This window comes from Rhinolophus hipposideros, assembly GCF_964194185.1.
Source record: "Rhinolophus hipposideros genome assembly, chromosome: 23".
Classification (NCBI taxonomy): Eukaryota; Metazoa; Chordata; class Mammalia; order Chiroptera; family Rhinolophidae; genus Rhinolophus; species Rhinolophus hipposideros.
Window position 1 is genome coordinate 2670683 of NC_138069.1, and position 12429 is coordinate 2683111.

The 12429-nt window shown below is 42.7% G+C and overlaps 1 protein-coding gene across 8 annotated transcripts in view; it reads left to right on the top strand.

Annotated features, from left to right (window-relative positions):
- LOC308491355 (uncharacterized protein) overlaps window positions 1–8702 on the top strand; it is a 33432-nt gene extending 24730 nt beyond the window's left edge. For all 8 annotated transcript variants that reach the window (XM_081034814.1, XM_081034818.1, XM_081034812.1 and 5 more), the window contains one exon: window positions 1878–8702. In XM_081034814.1, the coding sequence (XP_080890940.1) occupies window positions 1878–3214 (1337 nt within the window). In that variant the 3' untranslated portion in view covers window positions 3215–8702. The remainder of the gene's footprint in view (window positions 1–1877) is intronic.
- Window positions 8703–12429: the final 3727 nt, after the last annotated feature.

Sequence of the window (12429 nt, forward strand, 5' to 3'; positions counted from 1 at the left end):
TTTAACTTTTGCCATTTCAATTACAACATGTCTTGGCGTGAGTCTCTTTAGGTTCCTGTTGTGCAACTCTGTGCTTCCTGGACCTGGATTTCTGTTTCCTTTCTCAGGTTAGGAAAGTTTTCAATCATTATTTCCTTAAATAAATTTCTGTATCTTTCTCTCTTTCTTCTCCTCCGGGATCCCTATAATATAAATATTTGAGTCCCAAATTGAGAGCCTCATATGTTTACTATGACTGCCCCATCCTTCCTTGGAAGGTCCTGAGCTCCACTTTTTGGCTCCACAATACCATAAGACTATAGAAAATTCTGAATCTTGTCTGAGAAGTTTAAGAATTCAGCAAATTCTATGAGATAAAAACAACTAAATGTTGGGATCACCTCTGTATTTCCCTTCTTTCCCAAAAATTAGACTACCAAGTTGGCTCAGGTGTCATCTGATGCCTTTAGACAGATTTTTTTTTTTTCAACTTCAGATTTTCCTGTTGTTTTCCACAGAAATGTTTGTCTGCCACAGGCTACTCTATGAGTCTGGAAGTGAAAGTCAAGTCCTTAGGATTTTGAGATTTGGCAGTACTGGTGTTTAACTTTGACCATTCTTTGTTTTGAGCAACAGTATGTTTTTCTGAGCCCACCAGGACTTTAGCCTTAAAATGCACCCATTTAACTTTCTTTTCCAGATAAGTTTTAAGGCGTTTGTTTATTTATTTGTTTGTTTGTTTATTTACTTATTTACTTATTTATTTATTTTACTGTAGCTCTTTGTGGATTTTTCTGGAGTGAGTAGGAAAAAAAAATAATGAGGGAGACTTGTTCTTGATAGGATTTCCCAGGGATCTTCATCATGTGTGTTCAGTAGTTAGTTCTTATTATTGTATTTCTTAGCACAGTCTTAAATAGACTTAACCTAAAAGGCAGCGATTCACAAATATGTATAGAAAACTAATATGCGATCTAGAACTCTACTTGTTAATATCAAAGTACCCATGAAAGGTACCAAGTGAGACAGCAGTTGAGTAAGTGTGAAATTTGTGTTTGGAGAGAGGAATAATTTTGTCTGATGATCCATGGGACTGTTGCTCCTATCCCAGTAGCAGAGTCCCATTCTAGTGACTAGTATTCTCCTTTTCCTAGATTCAGGGCATTGCCCTCTGAGACATAGTGGGCATATCCTGGCAGATTTGCTGCTTTATTCCTGATTTTCTGTGCTCACATATACATCCTCATGGTATGTTTTTCTCGTATAGATGTCATATTATTCATATAGGTTGAAGACATTGCTTCCTCATCAATGTCAGGAGGTCTTTCACACAGCATTAATAGTAGCCTAACTTTTTATTATCCATCTAAATGCTAAAATGAGTGTATAAAATATTAAAATGTTGGTTTTAGTAGTTACTCTGGAACTGAATTTTTTTCTTCCACGTATTACCTCTAGTTTCAATGGTTTCTTAAGGTCACATCTGGATTATTTTTAAGACCATATCACTAAAATAAACAAAGCACATTTTTTCTTATCTATTAGCATAGTGTGGTCTGCATAGGTTTTTGTTTTGTTTTGTATTGTTTTTTAGGCTTGGAAAGTCAGGTAACTTCTCTGTAATCACAAATAAAATAACTATTATACTCAGGATCCCAACCCAGGCCTGTGACTTCTGAATGCAAGGTCCCAGGGTCTTCTGCTTCATACATTATACTTTTGATCAATCTCTTCCGCTTGTGTCATTTGTTCACCTCTCTTCCCCTTTGCTTTTTTCACTTCAAGAAATCTTCAAAACTGCAACCTCTTTATTAGCATTATAAAAAGGCTCACCTTCTTATCCCAACTAGATGTTTTACTAGGATAAAATAGACATTTTTATTTTTGATGTTTTTCAGACTGGATGACTATGCCTGTGAGTAAGAAATCTACTCTCAAGGCAGATATTCCTGAAGAAGAACTGGGTCAGTGGATGATAAAGGAAAGATTCACTAGAGATAGTCACTGGAAATATGATAGCCAGTTGGAATGTCAGCATGGAAGCCAGGAGATAAAGTTGCAGCAAGTAGTGCTCGCTCATCAAAAAACATCTGTGGGTGACGACCAGGAATGTGATGAATCTAGGAAGCGCTGTACCATGAGCTCATCTTTTGTTCAAAGTCAGGGATTTCAATTTCAAACTAGCAAAAAAGCTTTTGAGTGTAATGAGTGTGGAAAAGTCTTCACTAAGTGTTCCACCCTTAATAAACATCAGAAAATTCATACTGAAAAATTTAATGCAAATCGGAAAACTCTTATTAAAGAGAAACGATATGAATGTAGAGAATGTGGGAAAGCCTTTCACCAGAGTACACACCTCATCCATCACCAAAGAATTCACACTGGTGAGAAGCCGTATGAATGTAAGGAATGTGGCAAGGCCTTCTCAGTGAGCTCCTCGCTTACTTATCACCAGAAAATTCACACTGGAGAGAAACCTTTTGAATGCAACTTATGTGGAAAAGCTTTTATCCGAAACATACACCTTGCCCACCATCATAGAATACATACTGGAGAAAAACCTTTTAAATGTAACGTATGTGACAAAGCCTTTGTGTGCAGGGCACATCTTACCAAACACCAGAATATTCACAGTGGAGAGAAGCCCTATAAATGTAATGAATGTGGGAAAGCCTTCAATCAGAGTACAAGTTTTCTTCAGCATCAGAGAATTCACACCGGAGAGAAGCCCTTTGAATGTAATGAGTGTGGAAAGGCCTTCAGAGTGAACTCTTCCCTCACTGAACATCAGAGAATTCATACTGGAGAGAAACCTTATAAGTGTAATGAGTGTGGGAAAGCCTTCAGAGATAATTCATCCTTTGCTCGACATCGGAAAATTCATACTGGAGAGAAACCTTACAGATGTGGTTTGTGTGAGAAAGCCTTCAGGGACCAATCAGCCCTAGCCCAACATCAGAGAATTCATACTGGTGAAAAACCATATACGTGTAATATATGTGAGAAAGCTTTCAGTGACCATTCAGCCCTTACTCAACATAAGAGAATTCATACTAGAGAAAAACCTTACAAATGCAAAATCTGTGGGAAAGCCTTTATCCGAAGCACACACCTTACTCAACATCAGAGGATTCACACAGGAGAGAAACCCTATAAGTGTAATAAATGTGGGAAAGCCTTCAACCAGACTGCAAACCTCATTCAGCATCAGAGACATCATATTGGAGAAAAGTGATATGATTGCAGTTTTTAAAAAGAGCTTTGAGACTGAGTATATTAACTATTGAATAGAAGAGAATCCATTCTAGAGAATGAATAACCATGAATGTTTACATAAGATAGTCATTTTATTTACTGAGAGGCAAGCTTTACAGTATTTTGGGTGTTGAAATTTAAGAATGTCAAACACTATTCATAGTTCAGAATTGCCTCAGCTGAATAGCAGTACTGTGCAGTTTAAATTACCAAGTATCAGAACCAAAATGGAGCTTCATTAACAACATAAAAATTAGTTTACCAAATTTACCTTTTGACTATTAAGAGAAATTATAAAAGTGTAAAAATTAAGGTTGAAAAGCAAACTAACAAGAAAGTAAGTAAATGGTCTACAGGCATTTCACTCTATTGATTCTCTTATATCAGAGGGTTTCTGCCTTCTGTAGAACTTTTTGTCCTCACCTGCACTGCTGACACCTGGAGTAAAGAAAATGCATTCACTTGTGCATCGGCCCAGGACTTAAATTATGCTCCCTATCTTCTGCTTCCATCCATCTCATCATATCTCACTGGCCTGTGTGTCCACTGGCTTCCTACCTGCCTTCTCCATCTTAGACAATTCATTTGAATGGTGTGTCCCCCTTGATTTAGCAGCTCCAAACTGGTAAACATCGTGTCACTTATTACCACCCCATTTGCCCTTGAGAGATGTGGTGATCCCACTTCATTCACAGTCCATGATTGTGGATATCACACCCAAATGCAGCTTTCAGAACTCGGGACCGCTGCCTGGGAAGCAGGTATTAACAAAATTCTTGAGTTACCCAATTCCTCTGGGCCTCAGCTTGATTCTGACCCTGGGGTGATACCTAAAGTGAGGGCTTGGTCTGTGTGACCATTACCCTTCTGTCTTGCAGTAACTACATACAGCAGGCAGGGGCATGCTCGGCTCAGATGTGACAATCCCAGCCACCTCGTGGTGGCTTAGGTCACCTCCACTTCTGCGACTTGTGATTTCCTGATGTGCAACTGACATGAGAGGTTGGAGCCCCACGTCCCGTTCTCAGAGGGCTCTGACCCACTTACCCGCAGCTGGGCAGTCCTCATCCGCCCCTTCATTAGAGTATATTTGTTACTGCCAGAATATTGAACTGCATCCTTGTTGCCCTGCCTTTGTCCAGTTTTCTGAAAGTATTAACAGGAAAAGCAGAGAGCTTTGTATTTCTGCTTTTGCGTTTGAAAGTGGCCACTTCCTCTCCTCCGTCTAGGTATTTCACTACTTAAAGTCTGTCCCATTCTGACTGTGTTGAACAATATGTTGACTAATTCCATGAGTCAGGAAGTGGTCAACAGCACCATGACATTCTCTGGCAAGGGTGTTTCTGTGCCCAGAAGTTTGTGTGACACTCTAGTTCTGCAGGTATAGTTCCTTCTCCATCTTTAATCCTTCAATGCCATCAATAGAAATCAGAGAGATGAAATAACATCTGTATGTCTTCACACACACAGCCTCTGGTGGCACTCTCCCTTTCCCCACCACAGAGACTGAGGAGCCCTTACTATTTCAGGCTGGAACATTCCACGTCGTGAAGATGGAACAGCAAGTAAACTATCATTCTGGGTTGCAAAGTGGGAGGTTGGATGTCTGGAAGTGCTCTGTATCACGTTGGGCAACCTGCTGGCCCCTACGAATGCTGCACCTCAGCTCCAAGTTACAGAAGAGGATATTCTATGTCATGGTGGGATCAGTGGACTCCAGGTTAAACACAGACGTGAAGCTTCCTGCAGCCTTAGAGCCCAAGTTTTCTAAATTTGGCTTCCATTTAATAAAGGTCAGCTGTAGGCCTCTCCTGTTAGGTAAGCAGCGACTCATACTTTCTCCCTGTTAAGCAGCAGGTGAAACAGCATTTCAAAGGGTTACTTGGGACTAACTGTGCCCTGGACATGTTCCTCTGCAGCCTCAAGTGGCTGGCGACCCCAGATTCCACAATAAACTAGAGAAGATGCTCTCTGCCCTCGGTACTACCCGTATGGCTTGTCTGGTCCCAGCTCTCACCTCCTTGCCTTGGATCCCTGAGAAACACTTTTCTAAACAGAGTTTGTTGTTCATTTTGTTTTTAGTGAGAGCTACCACCACTCGGTGTGTGCCTGCTGTTGAGCTAGGGCCAAGACCTGCTGCCACTGAGAGCCTCATTCTTCCCAGTGACATCTCCAGCAGCTCCTCTGCCACGATTAGTGCAGTCCTCTCCCTGACCCACCTCCTGTCAGGCTTGGGTCTTGATGAAATTAGACTTCTGAAATGCCTATTCACTCATCTCTGTCTGGGAGGCAAAAAGTAAATAAGTAGCCTATTGGATTTGCCCAGGTCACCTGGATGTGTTTATGGTAATCCTGTTTAACCAGCCTTTAGCAGTGGCTTTGTGAAAGTCTGCCATCTGATTGACAGCTTCTTGTATGAACTTCTCAACTGAGGGAATCAGCATTTGCATGGGTGCTACTCTGCGCGTTTCTAGACTGCAGCAGTATGGCTCTGCCTAGGCAGCCTGACCTGCCCGAGCATCACCTTTGATCAACCCTAAAAGTGCATTTTTGAGAGTCTTGAGATAGAGTTCCTCAGCTACCTTCTCTTCTGCCAACTGATGTGCAAGGTGTTAGACAAGATTTCAGCAGCTATTGAGAGGGACTTTTCTCTCCCACCCCCCCCCAGCCAGTGACATGAGGGAGAGTGCCGGATCCTAACCACTAGATCTCTAGGGAGTGGTGACGACATGAGAAATGCCTGGGAAGAGTAGTTCACTCTGTACCTCAGTTTCCTAGTCTTTGCTGATTGGCCACGCAGACACTGACTGGGACAGGTGAAGAGTGCTGGGACCACCCGTCAGGTTAGAGTCTGAGCGGTGATAAGCCATCATCCTCAGCACATCCAGCCCATCTCCAGCTACTTGCCCCACATCGTGTGGAAAACTTCGGCACACCCACGACTGCCATCTCCAAATGATGAATCTGCATGTGGCAGAGGAACTGCTGGACTTGCATCAGCCATCTCCCCAACCCCTCACCTCAACTCCAGCTAATCTGTGAGCCGGAGAAATAGACCTCCCCACTGCCCCCAGGGCTCTCCTTGTGTATTTTGGAAATGCCAACTGCACTTTGCCCGGGGAGGGTTTGAGTAGAGGATTAGCATCTAAGCTTCGGTACATTCGTCAGTGTCTATGGGCTCCCCTGAACAGTCACTGAAACTGTTCTTAAGGGGAAAAAAAATTGCCCCAAGTTTCCCCTTTTTAATTCATCTAGTCCTCTCTTGTCAGCTCTTACTCATCTCCAGCTGATTGGCTTTGTGCCTGGGTTCTCCCTGTCCAGCTGAGTTGGCCTAGCTTTGGCAGAGGATTCTCCCTAGGATGTTGCCTTCCTCCATATTCAGCAACTGCTTATAAAATGGTACCTTGGCCTTGCAGCAGACTCGGTCTTACAGGGTACTGTGCCTGAGCCCCAGGCTTGGAACAAATTAGCCCTAAACTGCATGAATGTCTTAGGTTAAGAAAACAATTCCCTTAAACACAAATTTAAGAACAGGTAGCCTCCAGCTGTCCAAGTCCTCTCCTTCCCTTCCTTTTTCCTTTTGCACTTTGTGCTGTCCTCCCATAAACTATTGTATTGGCTAGCAGGATAATGTGGAAACAAAACTCCCCCTGCAGTGGGAAGGTTTCCAGCTTGGCCATCCTCAACTCCTGCTAAGTATATATTTTGGTAATAGTTTTACTTTAATATTTTTATACCACCTTGTAAAGGGAAAAGAAATACAAAGCTTGATTGTTTCTCATCACTCAAGGATTGTGCTAATGGTCATTCTCTGCAAGTGCCAGGATTTGGTCACACAGATGTACCCTCCCTGTGCTCTGTGTTGTGCTGTGCACCACACATCACTGTCCTTAAAAAAAAAAGCCATAAAAATGATTCATCATTTTTAAAATAAATGAGAAAAGTACCCAGTATTCCAAGATGTACAAATTACATTTGTGCTGCCTGCTACCTAATCAGACATCATTAAGACATGTCAGAAATCATGCTTTATCTTGTTATGGCCAATCTGGTCCTCACTCCCCGCATGGCCATCCAAACCTGCCTGGCCCTAGAAACCACAGTGTTCGTGCTGTATCCCCATCGCTGGGAGAACATTTGGGGGCATACCTTGTGCTTGGTAAGCACCCTGCATACATTAACTCAGTTAATACTTAAAATTATGTGAGGTCGTTTCTAATATCCCCTCTTGAAGGTTGAAGAAAGGTGTTGTTGGTCCTGAGAACGAATACCTGTTGAGAAGGGCTCCTTGTAGTTAATTGGGCTCAAATTTATAAACAGAGCCTAGCGGCCATTCCTAAACAGGCACCTCTCACATAAGCTGCACTTCAGAGAGAAGCCTGCACTCAACTGCCTGCCTGCGCTGTGTGCCTGCCATCTGAGCCAGCCTTTCTAAAGGAGTTCCTGGAATTGTATTTCAACCAGTAGGACTGAGACTTTTCCCCGTCCAATCGGAGCTGTGCAGCTCTACCCTCATTAGCATCTTCACCGACCAATCAGGGCAGTGCTTTTTGGACCAATCAAACTGAAGATGTGGAGTCCTCATTTGCATGAGAACAGGCCAATCAGGGACTTCTCTATAAGTCAACCCCCACACTCCCACACCCCAGCCCAGGGGAGGGCACTTTCCAGGGAAGACTGAAAACTGTTTCCCCAGCTGGCGCTGAAGCGCTGAAGACTTCTGGGAACGGAGCAGAGCTGTCCGGCTGGAGGGGCCTCGCCCAAGGGCGGCCTCTTGCCCAGCATACAGCCACCTTACAGCCATGCGCTCCATGGCCGTGCTGAGTCGTAGTTGAGCTGGGATACGTGAGCTGTTCTATAGCTGTGCCTGTCACACCCGGGCTGCTTGCACTGAATAAACCTGCCCCTTCACCACACCCCAAATGGGGATTCCTCTTGGCGTTCAGTTGTTGTCAATGACCACGGATTGACAGTTAAGAAACTTGTCAGAAGTCGCATAGCTAGTAAGTGGTGCACGAAGGACTTGACCCAGGCAGGGTAGCTACAGAGCACACGTGCTTACCTGCTACAGAGGCCGCCTCATTTCTGAGGCGTTCTAGACCCCCCCTAGAGAGCTATTTGGAGACTTTGGGGTCGGGCTGATGTGGCAAGTCCCCAGTCTTGCAACCATGCACTTCTTCCCCAAGAAAGGCTTCTGCTCTGGATTGGCAAGGTGGGAGGAGTTCAGGGTGCCCTTCTAACCCAAGAGTGCAAGAACGTGTTCACAGACAAATATCTGAGCTCCAGGACATCTCATGGGCATAGCCTAGTGTAACTATGGCCAGTCCTTGGACCCAGGCCAAATAAGAGAGTTATTACTAAGAATGTCCCTTCTGTAAGTGTTATGAAAGAGGAAATCTCAGGCTAGTGGCCAGAGAAACAGAAGGGCAATAGCCATTCGTTTAATAACTTCTGCCAAGTGTGGTATACAGTGGTTATATATGTATATAGTTACTGCTTTCATGAACTTCAGATTGGGAAGATGGGTGTTATAAAAGGGAACAAACAATTAGCAAGTAATTGTAATATGTGGAATGAATAAATAGAATGGAATACTATGAAAGAGTGTCGGGTCCAGTTTGAAATTATGTGGTTGGAGCAGGCCTCACTGAGGAATGAATTGATGACAAGAAACACGGGATAGAAGAATGAGGCAGGCAGAGATCTGGGTGTTCAGGACAGAGTGGATACCATGGGGAAAGCTCGGGCAGGAACTAGCTTGCCCTGGTTTAGAACCTTTGCAGTGGTGTGGGTGGGACCCAGAGGCCGGGCCCACGGGAGCAGGATGAGATGCTGCAGGAAGGCCTGATCCTCCCGCACCATACCGTGAGCTCTTGTTTGGGTTTAAGCACAAAGCAAGCGATTGCTAGGTGTCAGATTTTGTTTTTCAAGCTTCCAAGCTACAGTAGTTCTTATTAACATGTAACTTTTACCAGAGCATAAAAGATGCAAAAATTCCCCATTAGTTGTTTGTTTCCCAGTTAATTTTGCTTGCAATGAATAAGAAATTCCAAAGTTTGAAAAACTGTTTAACCACAGAAAATTCAATTGCTCATTTATTTCAGTAATATACCTCAACCAAAGTATAGGGTTGCTTTCTGACACAAATGTTACCTAATGTTGTTTTATAATTTCTAGCCATGTGGTAAGAAAAATAAAGCAGTTACAAATATTTATGGTCAGGAATGTGCCAGATTTCCCCTAGTGAATTGCCCCATGCTCCTCACCACTCTTTCTGTCCCTTCCCGTCTCCTACCCTGCCACCAGCCAGCTGTCCACCCCCACAGATCCAGGCATGGCATTCACCTGCTTAAACCCTCCAGTGGCTCTCGGCCAAGGGTGGAAAGCAAGGCCTTCTCAACCATTCACAATTGGACCCGTGTAGACTCTCCAAACTCTTCTCCCCACCTTAACTGCAGACCCAGAACGACCAGTAGCTCCTGACACCCCAAAATGGTTTGTCATTGTCTCTTTGTCTAGTTCCCCAACTAGGCTGTGAGGTCAATGTCAAGAATTTAGTTCATTGTCCAGCTGAAGTTGAGCGCATAGTGGTGGCAACAAATGTCTGGTAAATTAATAAACAAGTGAAGCTCACTACTTCCAACAAATGTGTGCTGACGTCTGTAGAGGATATGACACATCTCTTCAGAGGAAAATGCCTTCAACTGGCTTATGGGTTATAAAGGGCTCTTCTATTCCCAGGGCCAGTAACCCTGAATGGAAATCTTGGGCAGGAAAAAGAGGTGGGAGCAGTTGTTGCTTTATCCCCTTGGGGATATTTGCAGATAGATAACTTTTTTAAATGATTTACATGTTGTTTTTCTCTTTGGTAGCACACAGTACAAACTCAAAAGCATGTGCAGTGAAAAGTAGCTGCCTCCTCCCATTCCGTCCTCGAAGGCAACAACAGTTACCAGACTCTGTGTTTTGCCAGAGAGTCTACACATATACCACTGTCTGCCTTTCTAAAAACACAGATGGTAGAGTTCCAGATACATTGTTCTGCATTTTGCTACTCTTATTTAACAATGAATTTCAAAGATCTCTTCATTAACAGTAATGTAGAACTGCCTCATTTTGTGTAATGGCTGCAAAATATTCCATTGCATGGATGCACTCTGATATGGTTAAATCAGTGGTCCCAAATTGTTGTGCAGTGAGGCTGCCTCATTATTGCAAAAATGCTGCAAGTAATGTCCTTGGATATATGCTATTTCATACTTTGGCAAGTATGTCTGCAGGAAAAACTCCCTGAAGTGGGTTGTTGGGCTGAAAGGGTGTGTGCAATTTTTAATTTAGAAAAACAGTGTCACGTCGCCTTTTGTACAGGTGATACTAGTGTGCACCCGCCATGGGAGGCGGGGCCATGCCCCACACCTTGCCAGCACAGAATGGTCATTAGCTCCCTGATCTTCGCTAATCTGATGAAACGGTGTCTCAGAATGGGTTTTCCCCCAATTTATTGAGATACAATTGACACGTAACACTGTAACTTTAAGATACACAATGTGATGATTTGATACAGGGAGAGTGTGAAATGTTTATCACAATAAGGTTAGTTAACACATTCTTCACCTCACATAATCACTGTTTTGCTGCTGTTGTGATGAGAACGGTAAAACTGCTCTCATAGCAACTTTCAAGTGTACGATACAGTGTTAACTATAGTCACCATGCTGTACAGTAGCTCCCAGAATTTATTTATCTCATGCCGAGAGTGCAGTTATCTTGCTATGAATTAGTTTGGGCATCTTTTCATATTCTTACATGCCACTGTATCGCTATAGGGTTGTTGGTTTTTAGAAATCAATTTATAGGTTCTCTTCCCATAACAAGGCAGTTAGCCTTGGTAGCTTTTGCAAATATATTTTATTAGTTGGTCCTTTGTTGTTTGGACTGTACATAATGGGATGTTTGTTATAAAAGCTTTGATTGTTATACAAAATTTTATTAATCTTTTCTTTCATGCTTCCGAGTTTTAAACCATAGGTAAAAAGTGCTTACCCATATCAAGATTACTTTTTAAATTGTTCACTCTTTTCCAGTTTTTGTTTTGTTTTGTTTTGTTTTTTACTTTAAAAAGTTTAATCCCTTAGAATCATTGTGGTAGAAGATATGAGATTATAGGAGCAATTTAATTTTTTCCAGATGGCTGTCTAGATGTCACAATGTTACTGAATGCAGAGGGTTGGTCTCTTGGTGAGTGTAAGCCAATGAATCTCAACCAAGATAGAATATAAGCAAAGTTTATTGCTTGCAGCAAGTAAGGGGAATCCTGGGGATAATTCCCAGAAGCAGTATCTCTCTGAATTCACAGCGGAAATTGCCTTTATTGGGACTAGTTATGCGTATTCATCAAAAAGGGACAGGTCATTATATGAAGAGGCTGGGTCATTCTAGCACAGGTGAAGAAGGGATCATGCTTTATCATACATCACATGAGTAGAAAATGGTGTAAAAGCTCTCTCTGGGGAGGAGAAATCAGTATTATAACTGAGCAGGGTCAGTCTTTGTTTCTTTTAGGCATCCTTACCTGCTTTCAGCAGGAACAGGGTCTTATGGCCAGCCTTTTAATGAATGTCCTTGTTATGCAAGACAGCTCAGCAAGGATTGTTGGTTTCACAATTCAGCAATCCTTTTCACCCTATTCTGCTACAGACACCATCAATTAACTATGCAATCTCCGCCCTACCCCACCCCCCACCCCCGCTGATTGAAGATGCCATCTTTGTCTTTCACCACATTTCACACACATTTTGATCTTTTTTCTGGACCACTATCTCCCATTGGTCTGTCTGTGACATATAAACCAGTACTTTACATTATTATAGCTTGATAATAACGACTTTTAAAACTATAGATTCACCCTAAAATATTGACAATAAAATTAATTTATATGTTTTTCTAAAATAATTTCTTATCTCAAAATCTCCTTCAAGAATAATTAGATACTTTTGACGCTGTGCTGTTCCTTGTCTTTGAATGACGACATCAGAGGAATTCTTAAGCCCAGATAAGGTGTATTCTTCCAGGCAAGACTTGCATTCGCTTCTGTGAAGTGCCTCATGGCGTACTCTGGGAACACGTACATTTATGACTGGGATAGTTTGGATCACCCAGGGGATGTGAATCTGGCTCCATGTACCCATGAGGGCT